General features: G+C 38.0%; 4 protein-coding genes across 4 annotated transcripts; 1 reads left to right on the top strand and 3 right to left on the bottom strand.

Moving 5' to 3' along the window:
• Positions 1-625: 625 nt before the first annotated feature.
• Positions 626-3,064, bottom strand: I206_106895 (uncharacterized protein; the record flags this gene model as incomplete). Its single annotated transcript, XM_019157279.1, has 10 exons — positions 626-732; positions 812-959; positions 1,037-1,211; positions 1,277-1,425; positions 1,504-1,701; positions 1,781-1,921; positions 1,992-2,111; positions 2,183-2,551; positions 2,655-2,719; positions 2,818-3,064. The coding sequence occupies 10 exons, from the start codon at positions 3,062-3,064 to the stop codon at positions 626-628; spliced, it is 1,719 nt and encodes a 572-aa protein (XP_019009997.1).
• A 1,537-nt stretch (positions 3,065-4,601) lies between these two features.
• Positions 4,602-5,956, top strand: I206_106894 (uncharacterized protein; the record flags this gene model as incomplete). The annotated part of the gene is made up of 3 exons (XM_019157280.1): positions 4,602-4,954; positions 5,032-5,627; positions 5,700-5,956. 3 exons carry the CDS (start codon positions 4,602-4,604, stop codon positions 5,954-5,956), a joined length of 1,206 nt encoding a protein of 401 aa, XP_019009998.1.
• A 704-nt stretch (positions 5,957-6,660) lies between these two features.
• I206_106893 (uncharacterized protein) lies at positions 6,661-7,549 on the bottom strand (the record flags this gene model as incomplete). The annotated part of the gene is made up of 6 exons (XM_070203422.1): positions 6,661-6,765; positions 6,980-7,007; positions 7,105-7,190; positions 7,289-7,298; positions 7,359-7,377; positions 7,453-7,549. 6 exons carry the CDS (start codon positions 7,547-7,549, stop codon positions 6,661-6,663), a joined length of 345 nt encoding a protein of 114 aa, XP_070059523.1.
• A 1,006-nt stretch (positions 7,550-8,555) lies between these two features.
• Positions 8,556-11,385, bottom strand: I206_106892 (uncharacterized protein; the record flags this gene model as incomplete). The annotated part of the gene is made up of 8 exons (XM_019157282.1): positions 8,556-9,409; positions 9,466-9,518; positions 9,584-9,675; positions 9,727-10,154; positions 10,226-10,488; positions 10,555-10,749; positions 10,812-10,928; positions 11,006-11,385. 8 exons carry the CDS (start codon positions 11,383-11,385, stop codon positions 8,556-8,558), a joined length of 2,382 nt encoding a protein of 793 aa, XP_019010000.1.
• Positions 11,386-11,465: the final 80 nt, after the last annotated feature.

Raw genomic sequence — 11,465 nt, 5'->3', positions numbered from 1 at the left:
CACCTATATATCTTTATGATTGATCACTTATTGCGCTTTGACTAGGAGGGGATTAGTTCTTCTTGGCACGTGAACGATCCCTTGACTTTGTTTCAAAGCGTGTATTGATTCAAATGGGTTGATTGGAATTGAAGGGTAATGTTCGAACAAGGTTGATTCAGAATTGAATTGTTCTGATTAATTGATCACCTATTTATCTCTCATTATGACTTATCAGGAGTTTCTATATCTCTATTGATCCAACTTATTGATCGTTCCTTTTATCCTTGCGATATTTTCTCCACTCTCCAGACAAGGGCTATAGGTAAATTCGAAGGTGGCGAAATCTATTGTGATGTTTACTTGGAATCAAATGTATTTTAGATTTGAATGGCGAATAATTGTATGAAACACGATGATAGGAAATGATTTGTTTTGACTACGATGTGCAAAGTGAACAAGCTCAAAGAAATGAATGAAGGCACGATTGCCATTAACTATTATTATTATTGTTAATTTCAATCATGATTCCAGGGTACAAGAGCTAAATCAATCTGCCTCCGTCATTATTTAAGTTAAACCTTGAACATACGAATGCCAAGACGATTAAATCATAATAAACGCGATGCATTTCTATACTATAGATTTAACATCTTCTATCTATTCCTCTACGTTTTTCTTCTTCTCTATATTCAAACATAACTTGTACAGCTACAAAAAGACAATAACTTGCGAAAATCATAAATACCCATCCTACACAATCACGATCACATAATTAATTATTAGTTTAACGCGTTTTCTCGTTCTCAATTTAAATATGAAGTTAACCCACCAGATATGGTTGTTGTCAATTCATTTAAAAGTGTTTTCATTCCATCTAAACCCAAAACGAATCCAACAAGATTGGCAGACATCATAAGTAATATATTAATTACACCTCCTATAGCGCATACATGTCTATGCCACCAATTCTTTCCGTACTATTCAAATCATCTCTTATCATCAGCCATCCCGCCAAATGAACGATGTCTTCAATAATGATTTGATGCCGACTCACGCTTTTCCTCGTAAACACTTTCCTAGCTATGAGTTCAGGTAAGATGAACAAACTGACTAACCAACCCCAAGCTAGCAATTTGAAAGATAAATCATGCCACAAAGCGACAAATGTGAAAACTAGTGCAGTAGCTAAAATTGCGTTTTTTGATCCGCCAACCGGTATATATATGTATCTATTCACATATTGTCTGATCAATATCTTTGATACTCAATGCGTTCGGGGAATAAATAAGCTTACCTTACTACCCAAAGATTATAACTTCTATGCCAAGATCTCCAAAATCCTAATGTAGAATAATTATTGGCTACGCATCTAATCATATTTTCAGGTGGATCAATTCCATCAAGTAGAGACCAAAGTCGAAAGAATCGCCATGGTATGAGTAGCTAGGGTAAAAGGTAATTCAGCACCGGCTGTATTGGCATGCTTTTTTGATCGGATGATTGAGTGAAATTTGTGCTCACTTTTAACCAAACAATAACCAAATTCCAAAATCCAATCATACTCATTTGAGCGGGTGAATCACCTTGCCAAGCTTTTGAATCTTTGATAGCTACCATATACATTGTATGTAATACTGATTCCATCGTTAATATCGAGAAAATCCATCTTACTCCATATGTTATCTTAGATTTTACTGTGATGAGGGTGGGATTTCGTATCTATCAAACCCATATTGTCAGTCTGTACACTCTTCGATCACCGTTGTCGGCTGTGAGAACTTGAACATACATGACTCACCTGCCATATAAAATCATTGAAAGTTATGATAGGTCCAGCGATATAAAGGGGAGGGTATAAACAGTATGCTACATAATTGATAAAATTATAATCCTCTGGGGGTACCGGGGTATTAACTCGTTTTCTATATTCGGCAGGAATCTACAAGCGAGATGCACGTCGCAAAGCATCAGCTCGAGGCTCGGAAACCCGACAGTAAAATTCCACTTACCTCTTGATTATTATTGGAGGTTTGATTTCTCCATAGATAGTCTATACCGAATGAAACCATTCTCATCATAGTTATATTGAAACTTATATGCCAACGGGGTAACATTCCTTCCCATTTATCCTATAAGGCAGTTTCAAAGTTCAATCGGGTTTTCAATCCGAAATACAGCCAAAGAGATTAAAAAAACTTACAAAAGTACCTAAAGCAGCATGTAATTCACCATATTTATACCCCTGATTTCTTTCATTTAGAAATAAAACTCCCATATTCAATACAATAAGTATTCCAGGCCAAATCTTTTTCAGTAATCCTTCATTTGAAATTGGTGTTTTTGATAATCGATAATTTAGGAATAAAATTAGGATGATCTTAAAAGCTGAAAATCCGTGTAAGAGAAAGATCATAGCTAATGAAAAAGTCGCTATAAATTGTAAACGTTGATTTGGAGAAGGAATATTTAAACGAAAAAATAACGAAGAAGCTATAAGGTAAACTAATGATAGTGATAAAAGGGGTATGAGATTTGATCGGAAAGTTCGATATTGAGCATCACTATTATCCTACGACATAGAATGGGTCAGCTGAATCTTCCAACCGGAGGAGAACCCAATCTCTATGCAAAAGATCTTTTGAGTATCCTTTTAGAAGTCAAGCTTTACATACAACTTTATAACCAAACCAACCTTCCGACAAACGATATTCGAAATTATAGTAATTAGGATGAGAAGCTAAGATTAAGAAGCGAGTATAACATTGAGATCAGTATAATGTATCATACCTTGTAGATACATTCGGACAATGCATTTTTCCTGCAGATATCACTCACGCAAACTCAGCTGAATTGGAATCCAAATCATCAACGGAACCACTAACAAAAACACTAATCCATATAATCTAAATTCTAAGGTATTCCATCTCGATGTTGATTTCTCAATATCATTGGTATTATCAACTTCCTGCCGTATTTGATTACCAGGTATATCTATTGTAAATTTCGTTATATTGTACTTCTCTTTTTGGTTAGATAATGATGGTGATGGGGTAGAAGGGATTGGTAATGGTAATGATGACATTGTGTGCTTGGGTTGAGGAGAGTTCTTTTATTCATTCATAAAATCAGTATCAAATTCATATTGTTATTCTGAAGTTTTATATCGTTGTAGCATGTCTAGAGGCGGAAGAAAGCCAAAGGATCTATCAAGTACAAAGGTATTCAAACGAAACTCACTCTGGATCGTAATTTTGTAGTTTGCTGATTCACACCATATTCTTCCATCTTTCACCTTGCTAGGTTGGCCAATTCACGCACAAGGTATGTCACGCTAAATCCAACTCTTCGAACTCATACTGATGGATCTTACAGAGGTAAAAAGGCTCAAGATGTTATACTATCTAATGACAATATCATTTGGCTGTTTGACATTTTTGATTTTCGGTTGCCGGTTATAGCAGCTGAACGCGACGTGTATTCAAAAAAGACCAACCCGGTGGAGGCGTTTGGTGAGCTTTTCGATCCTACTTTGCACTGCATAACTGTGACAGTGGGATGCATAGATCTAGTGGACTAGACGCATGTTACATGCAGACTCGAAGAAATGTTCGAACCGATGCTGGAAGTGACAAGTGGCGGCTTGCGGCCTCGATTGTCGGTATGATGGCAATAACAAAATAACTGTTGATTGCTTGTCGTCACAGGTCACGAGTGAAGTATGGTACCAAGCAGATCTGGGGCGATGCTCCATTTTGCTCAACTTTGGACCTTCTACCTCTATGAGCAACGCTTAATAAAGCGAATGAACGTCTTGACAAGGAGATGAGAAGAATGAGCTGATTCTCGACTATATGTTTTCAAAGCTCTTACTTAGGCTTTCAGTACGATCGCGCGGCATCACATACTTGTATTGGATAATGGCAGGATTAACAGAACTCATTTGACGAATCAGGTAAACATGGAATTCAAATCTCATGCATGACTAGGAGAATGATACAATCCTTATCAGATAAATAAAATAGTATATTGTCGGCCGAAGCCAAGCAAAGAGTCTATTTAATGAGATGATCCAAAAGTACTAATTAGTCCGGGCGGAGCAGACCGGACAGGGAGACTGAAATTGAGTTATGTAGTTATGATTAATCACACCATTCTTTTAACCTTATCCATTCACATCCTTATTGTCACTTATCATTGCTTTGTACCTCGCCAAAAAATAACATCATTTTGTATATAACATCAATCTATCAAATCCCCTTGATCATCACTCAGCCAGTGCGTCAAAGTCAAAGGATCAACTAGCCGGAACAAAGATAAAGAGAATCGGTCAATATGCAGACTGCTATATCTGATAAGCAAGTAAGTTCCTTTCATCACTAGTTCATCTGGCATGAGGTTGTGACTATTTTGATCTACCCTTATTTCGGCCGGTCAACTATACGTAATTATATTCTTCCAACATCCGTTTCTACATGTTTCCCCGTTTATCAATCAACAAGCTTTACCAAAAGCCAACTATACCTTCTTCACTTATTTTCCTTATCGCTGTCCTGGGAATCCCATGTTTGACTTGTAAAACCTTCCGACGATTGACAATGACCATTTGTCCATCTGCTAATATGCCTTTACTTCATTCTCCTTCTTCGTCTATCGTACAGCTCCATATAAATCGACAATATTCATCTTCTTCCCTTTCTTCTCCTCTCGATACACCTTCTTTCTCTCCTAATACACCTACGACCGAAGATCCTTTTCAATCCAAATCAAAAATTCATTCTGCAAGAGGAACTATCTCTTCTGATTTATTGAGTGATCTGGATTTGAATGCCCCTTGTTCAACATTATTACGATTAGGTACACAAAGAGCTCATGTTAAAGCAGAACATTCAGCTGGAGCAGCTGCTTTAGTTCAAGGTAATTTACCTTTAGAAGAATATATAAGATGGTTAGCAGTTTTATGGAGAATATACGAGTGAGTTTTTTTTTTCTTTTATTGCTATTCGTTACCATGAAATTCAATTACTTACAAATAACGTCATGTTAATATAGTGCATTAGAACTTGGACTTTCAGAAAATTCCACCAATCCAGTCTTAACACCAACATATGATCCAGAATTACTTGCAAGAGCACCAGCTTTAGCAGAAGATATTACTTATCTACTTAATCTCTTATCACCTTCCTATAATGATAAATCAAATTTTAAATCAATTGATTTAAAATCAAATTCAACTTCATTACCTCCTTTTCCATTACCTTCATTTTTAGAAGAAATTTTCATTTCACCTCCTAAACCATTAATAAATTATTTAGAACATATAAAATTGATTTCATCAAATGAAAAATTATCAAGTAAATTATTATCACATTCTTATGTAAGATATTTAGGTGATTTATCAGGTGGTCAATTTATTGGAAATAAAGTTAAAAAATCATATAATTTACCTTTTTCAAAAAATGAACAAGGAACTAGATTTTATTATTTTGAATTTTCAAATAGAGGAGAATCATCAACAAATAATAATAATAGTAACGAAGAAAATGAAAAAGAAAGTAAATTTAATGCTAAAAAAAGATTAAATGAAGTAAAAGATTGGTTTAGAAATGGTATGGATCAAGGTGTAGGAGAAGATAAATTATTAAAAGGTAAATTATCATCATCTTAATTTCTTTTCTTTTAAACTTTATTTGAATTGATTTTTTAATTTAATAAAATAGCCGATTTAGTAGAAGAAGCAAATTTAGCATTTTCACTTAATACAGAATTATTTTCAGTTATTCGTGTATCTTCTTCATCAAATTCAAATAATTCTATTGAATCAATAACAAAGTCCCCATTAGTAGAAGGTACAATAACTGATAAATTGAATTCAATAATTTGGTTTTTATTAGCTGCTGGTGTAGGAGTAATTTTAAATATTTACGTTCAACCTATAGTAACTAATTGGATAAGTAATAAAAGGAATCCATATTAGAATTTTTTTTTTTTTTCATTCAAACAAATAGTAAAATTTTGTAAGATTTTTTTTAGGAATACTAAAATTAAATAAAAGTAATTGTATAAAACCTTTATTTCCCATGCAATAAATATAGATTTTAATTTTTGCTTAATATGATATTCTCATCCCTTGTAGCATGTTGTTTAATCGAGTAAGCACAATTAAAGTTGAGTATCGTGAATTACCAATCTCAAATACCATTCATCAAGCTTGTGTGAAAGTCATCAGTGAAATGGCTTTATAACACAGCTAGATCCGTACTATTCTACCTGTAGTCACCTGTTCGATTACTTGGTAAAATATATCAACAATTCATCGAAATATTCATGCTGGAATACTTTTATAATCCCCAGTACACCAACTGCAATTTAATTTCTTAACTCGATCTCATCCACCTCAATATCCTACTCTAACCCCTATATTTTTTATGCTGGACAATCGAAACCAAATGCTATGAGAAATACTGAATTACGATACTAACAAGTATACGTGTCTAAAATGGTTATAATAATCATAGTATGAAGGAACCCCAAAAAGTGAGAATAACAAGAAGAAATGATAGAATACTATAAGAAGGACGAGATTCAAGCCATTGGCAATTTGATTGAGGAAGTTGTCTTATACCTCATTACTAAGGTCAATGATGTTCTTCAGCATTTGAATCCTTGACGACACTCCGATCACTTCTTTCCCCCTGCTACGTTCATCGCTCTGGCTCCCATAACTTGTGAGAATGGTTGATGAAGTGAATCGTAATCTTTTGGTCGTCTGAACAATAAGACATGCTATAATTAGAAAAAGAAACCAGTCAGCATATCGATTTTAGGCACAGCATCTTGGCGCTTTTAGTTGATGACGGGAGCGAGATAATGGTCCTATCCGACCCTGACAAGAAGTGATTAATGATGGAGAATATTTGCTTACCGGTTCCTACGAAGTAAATAGGACATGTCAGCTTGGAACCCAAACCAACAAACAAAGTATAGTCAATTGACTTACAGGTTCATGTCTCATATACATTTCCCATCTGTCCAATACAACGTCCATACATCAGTATCTCATATTGGCAGTAAGACGAAGAGATTCGGTGGCTTTAGGAATAAAGCGAAATTGCACAAACTCACCCAGGCGATTGTCTTATACCTAATCCTCTCCAAACATCTTCAGGACATACACCTGGTGGCACGTATTTGACCAATTGCTTGGGTATCTAATAGTCATTCAGAAAATTAGCGCACCAAATCTTATAAGATAGAATGATATGGTCTAAAATGTGAAAGAAGTGATTTTGAAGGACTTCGTACTCACAATAACGTGACTATATAGATGGATGATGATCAGCTAAGTGTCACGAAAGACATTCAAACGATGAACTCACCGATATTCCCATTCTTCATCTACACAAGTATACCCATTCTCACATCAGTTTTCTTGCACATAAAGACGAGACTGCTCAATCAAATCGAACTTACTAGAATACCTAGAACTATATTGTATCTTCTCAGAATAAGTTTCTATAGCTTTACGCTTCTCTTCTGCTGTATATGGTTTTTGTTGATATTTCGACATATTCAATTTCGCTCAAATCACAATTAAATCTTATTTATTCGTATTGAGTTTGATGGATGGTGATTGGTGTATCTAGATCAAAGATGAAGGCGTATTCTTCGTTATTTATTTATTCGTTATTGGCTAAATGCTTTGTTTTATCTATTTGAGAAAATGGGAAGATGTTAGTGTAACCCAATTATCAAGTGAGAAGACTGAACGAAGAATAAAAGATGATGTTTAAAAGAGGAAAGACGTAGTGTACTTGTTATACTAGGCGAGCGAAATTCAGATAGTGACCAACGTGGAATGATTCGTATGGTATCAAGAGGAATGGCGAAGAACAACGATGAACGTGCACTAGATCTCAAAGGGGGAGGGGGGAATCCACTGAATGATCTGATTTGAGACAAAATGCAAGATCCAAATCAACTTACATTCAAATTCCTGTCTTATATGTCACGAATTTATGTTTTATCTTTCAACTTTGTTTATTTCGGAGCCAAGCGCAGTAGTCGTTGATCTTTCGTTAATGGCGTAAAAATGCTATATATCGAGAAATGCTAAAAATTATTCTATTTTACTGAAAGTGAGTCTATACGTTTATGTAAGAGTATATTTTGATTAGAGAATAGATAGTACTAACAACAACAAGATCAATGCTCATTAATGTCAACAATCAACAAACCATTTTATAAACCCTTCAGGTCAATTCTCCTATTCAAATGTTCAAATGCGGGGTAAAAAGGAAAAAAGTGAAAATCAAACACGGCACAATCACCTGGGTGTAAAATGTGGGGTATCAAAACTCACGCGACTGTTTTGACCAAGGAATGTTCAAACCTCCACCAGATGACTACGGCCGAGTTCAAATGTAAAAAGATGATTCATATTGGCATTATAGTATACTGTTGAATGTTCATTATTCGTTATAAGCGTTATATATGATACAATGCTGTGTTATGGTACAGAGGATGCTCTACAACTGATTGTGATATACCTAATAAGGTTGTTCATCGAAGCCGACTCAGTCAACGATCTTTAATCCGCCAAACGAGTCCGCACTGATCACCTTCATTACAGTCTCTAATGGGTTGAGCTTCCCGTCACTCTTTCCGCCTACCTTCTCCTTCTTAGCCTTATCTTCATTCGGCAGAACGACAAATCCATCCTCTTCCTTGGCATCAGGCTCTGCCATGTCCTCATCTTCATCAAGTTTACTTTGCCCTAGGAAGTATTTCATCAGGGCACCAGAGAATCCAGAAAATATAGATACACCAGGTGTATCGGATTTAACTTGTTTGGGTGCACCATCGTATCTTGGTGCAAGGTTCCAGTAAACCATTTCGGGTAGGGGATATCCGGCTTCCCGGAATTTGGCTTCGATAGCATCGTGCTCCGTTTCCCCATACTTCTTACCGGCAGCAGCGTCGAATTGCATATCTGAGAAGACGAAGAGCTTCTTGACCATATCATCGGGCTTGAGGTTCTGCTTCTTAGCGGTAGCAAGGATGAGATCGAATACCTTAAAGAAGTTGGTCGACATCTCCCAGTGAGCTTGACTGAGACTATTGGCTCGTTCTGAAAGCGGTAAGCTCGTGTCGACTGTCACGAATCTTGGATCAGATGAAAACGTGAAGAAAGCGCCGTTCCACGGAGGGGTGGCCAATTCACCAAGGAGAAGAGTCAGAGCGATACAAGGGAGAATAGGATTTGGAGCGTTCTTGGGGGAGTGTTGCAAGGCTCCCATGGACCCAGAAACGTCGGCAACCGCGATGCAATTCGATAATTTGTTGGTAGCGCTATTGAGAATCGCGCTGACCATAGTCTTCCATTGCAGGTCGGCAAGCCTCTTACTGATTACCGTTTTCCCTTGTGTAGCTACAGTCATACAGTCAGGAATGTCGCATTATCTGAGAGGTCTTGATGGAGCTTACCTTCAAACAGTACCTCGTGAGGCATGAGGGAAGCTCCAGAAATGGTTTTTCTCCTGATACGGCAATGTGGGTCAGTTGATACATACTAGTACTGCTTAGTACTGCAAAGTGTGCTCACCCTTTCGATACCTGGTCAAGATAAAGTTCGAATCCCTTTGGGTCGTGCTTAACAAAAGATTCAGAATTACGAACCATAGATCTTGACGGGACCTGCGCCGCGACAGGAATGAGCATTGGTACTACATGTGTTAAGCAACTTACCTTGGTGTAGTCGATCTTCCAACTGTTGTTGGACATGGCTACTTCGGGTACCGCTAAAGCCCTTCTCAGAGGTGTTAGAACGTGTTTTTGCATCTTCTCCCTGGACCACTCGACACCGTCGCCTGGGTACAGCATGTACGCCAAAGCCGTAGCGAAGAGTGTTTGCTTGTCGCCGCTGTTGCCAGGCGTGGAGGCCCACTTTGCGGCATAAGAGATCTCGAACAAAAAAGGCGAAGATTCTCTCTTATAAGGTAAACGGGAGTCAGGAGCTAGGAGAAGGAAATCGTTGTGTTTATCCAGAGCACGCTGATCGGCTTTGATATATCTCACGAACAGGTGAAGTGCAGTAATGAAAAGCGCTTGATATTTCCGGTCTTTTGATAGCGCTTTCTCTGCTCGGTCATGCAAGAGACTGTGTTTGGCTTTGGCTGCGCATGAAGAACGGATTGTCAGCTTTAACTCTCCAGCCGTCCTCAAATGTGACACTGCCTTGACTCACGGCTTGATGCTCTCCATAGTCTGAGCTGAAAGTTGTCATATGCCACTCCTTCCTCCTTCTGCAACTTTTTAGCAGCCTTCAGGATATTCTTGAAACCGTTCCTGTTCCTCTTAGATTGGGGATCGGCCTTGAGAGCCAATCTAGACTGCTTGAATGTGGAAGCCTGCCAAGATGGGGCGAATGCCTCGTCGAGAGCTGTAAATTTCCCTTTAAACGCTGTGGTGAGCTGTCCATTGATGTGGAGGATAAGCAGGTCGATCAAACTATGACAATCAAGTTTTGTCAGCTATCTGTTAACTCTCAGCTTTGATTGGCAACTTTAGACTCACTCCTTGAAAGTGCCGTGAGGTCGCGCGGGGTACTGTACCCCCTCCTCCTCTCTAACATCAATATTTCCTTCATCGTCCAGATCCAAGATACCATCATGGGATGCTGACGCAGCATCCTCCCTTCGTTTCTTCTTATCGGCATCCCTTTTCAAATCTCGAGGTCTATCACAGGTTGGATCAACAATGACATGAAGGCTATTACAAACGTGACTGGTCAGCATAAAGTGATGGATGATATAGATGTGTTGAGAGCTTACTTCTCAAGAAAAGTACGAGGGTGATTAGTCCAAACCCATGACATCGCTCGATAAAAGCCTTCTTTCCAGCCTTTACCTTCGTGAATTGATCGAGCTTGGAAGATAAGCTTCAATGTTCTGCAGACAGCCACATCTCGTCAGCTCCAGGTTCGTTTGCCACCAGATAGGATGAGCGGAGAAGACATTGGACTTACGCTAAGGCATCCTCCTTCCACGCCTTTGCCAACAGTTCATATAGATGGTCATCTCCCACACCTGGAGCAAAGTCACCAAACAAATCGACCAAAGCAGAGTCGGTGGATTGATGAGCTTCAGCACCTTTCTCAGTCAGAGTGTTTGGGGCTTTCTTGAAAGCATCGATGAAAGGAGAGTTATGACTAGGTGATGAAGCTGTATTGGTAGAAGCTACCGAAGCGGAAGAAGCGGGTTTAAGGGGGATGAGTTTATTGATGACCTGCTCAGGGGGAGTGGCGAGAAGAGCAAGGAAAGAAGGAGGAAGTGTCCAATCTTTCTTGACTTTGGAAGCAGCATTCAAGTGCAACTCCTCAAGGGACGTAGCGATTGGAGCTGTCATTCTGATTATTCTTCGACAACTATGAAATCACAATGAGAAGAAAAGAAAAGAAACGAAAATACACGAAGTGAAAGAGGAGA

This window comes from Kwoniella pini, chromosome 10 (assembly GCF_000512605.2).
Source record: "Kwoniella pini CBS 10737 chromosome 10, complete sequence".
Taxonomy (NCBI): Eukaryota; Fungi; Basidiomycota; class Tremellomycetes; order Tremellales; family Cryptococcaceae; genus Kwoniella; species Kwoniella pini.
This window is presented reverse-complemented; position numbering and strand designations above follow the sequence as displayed.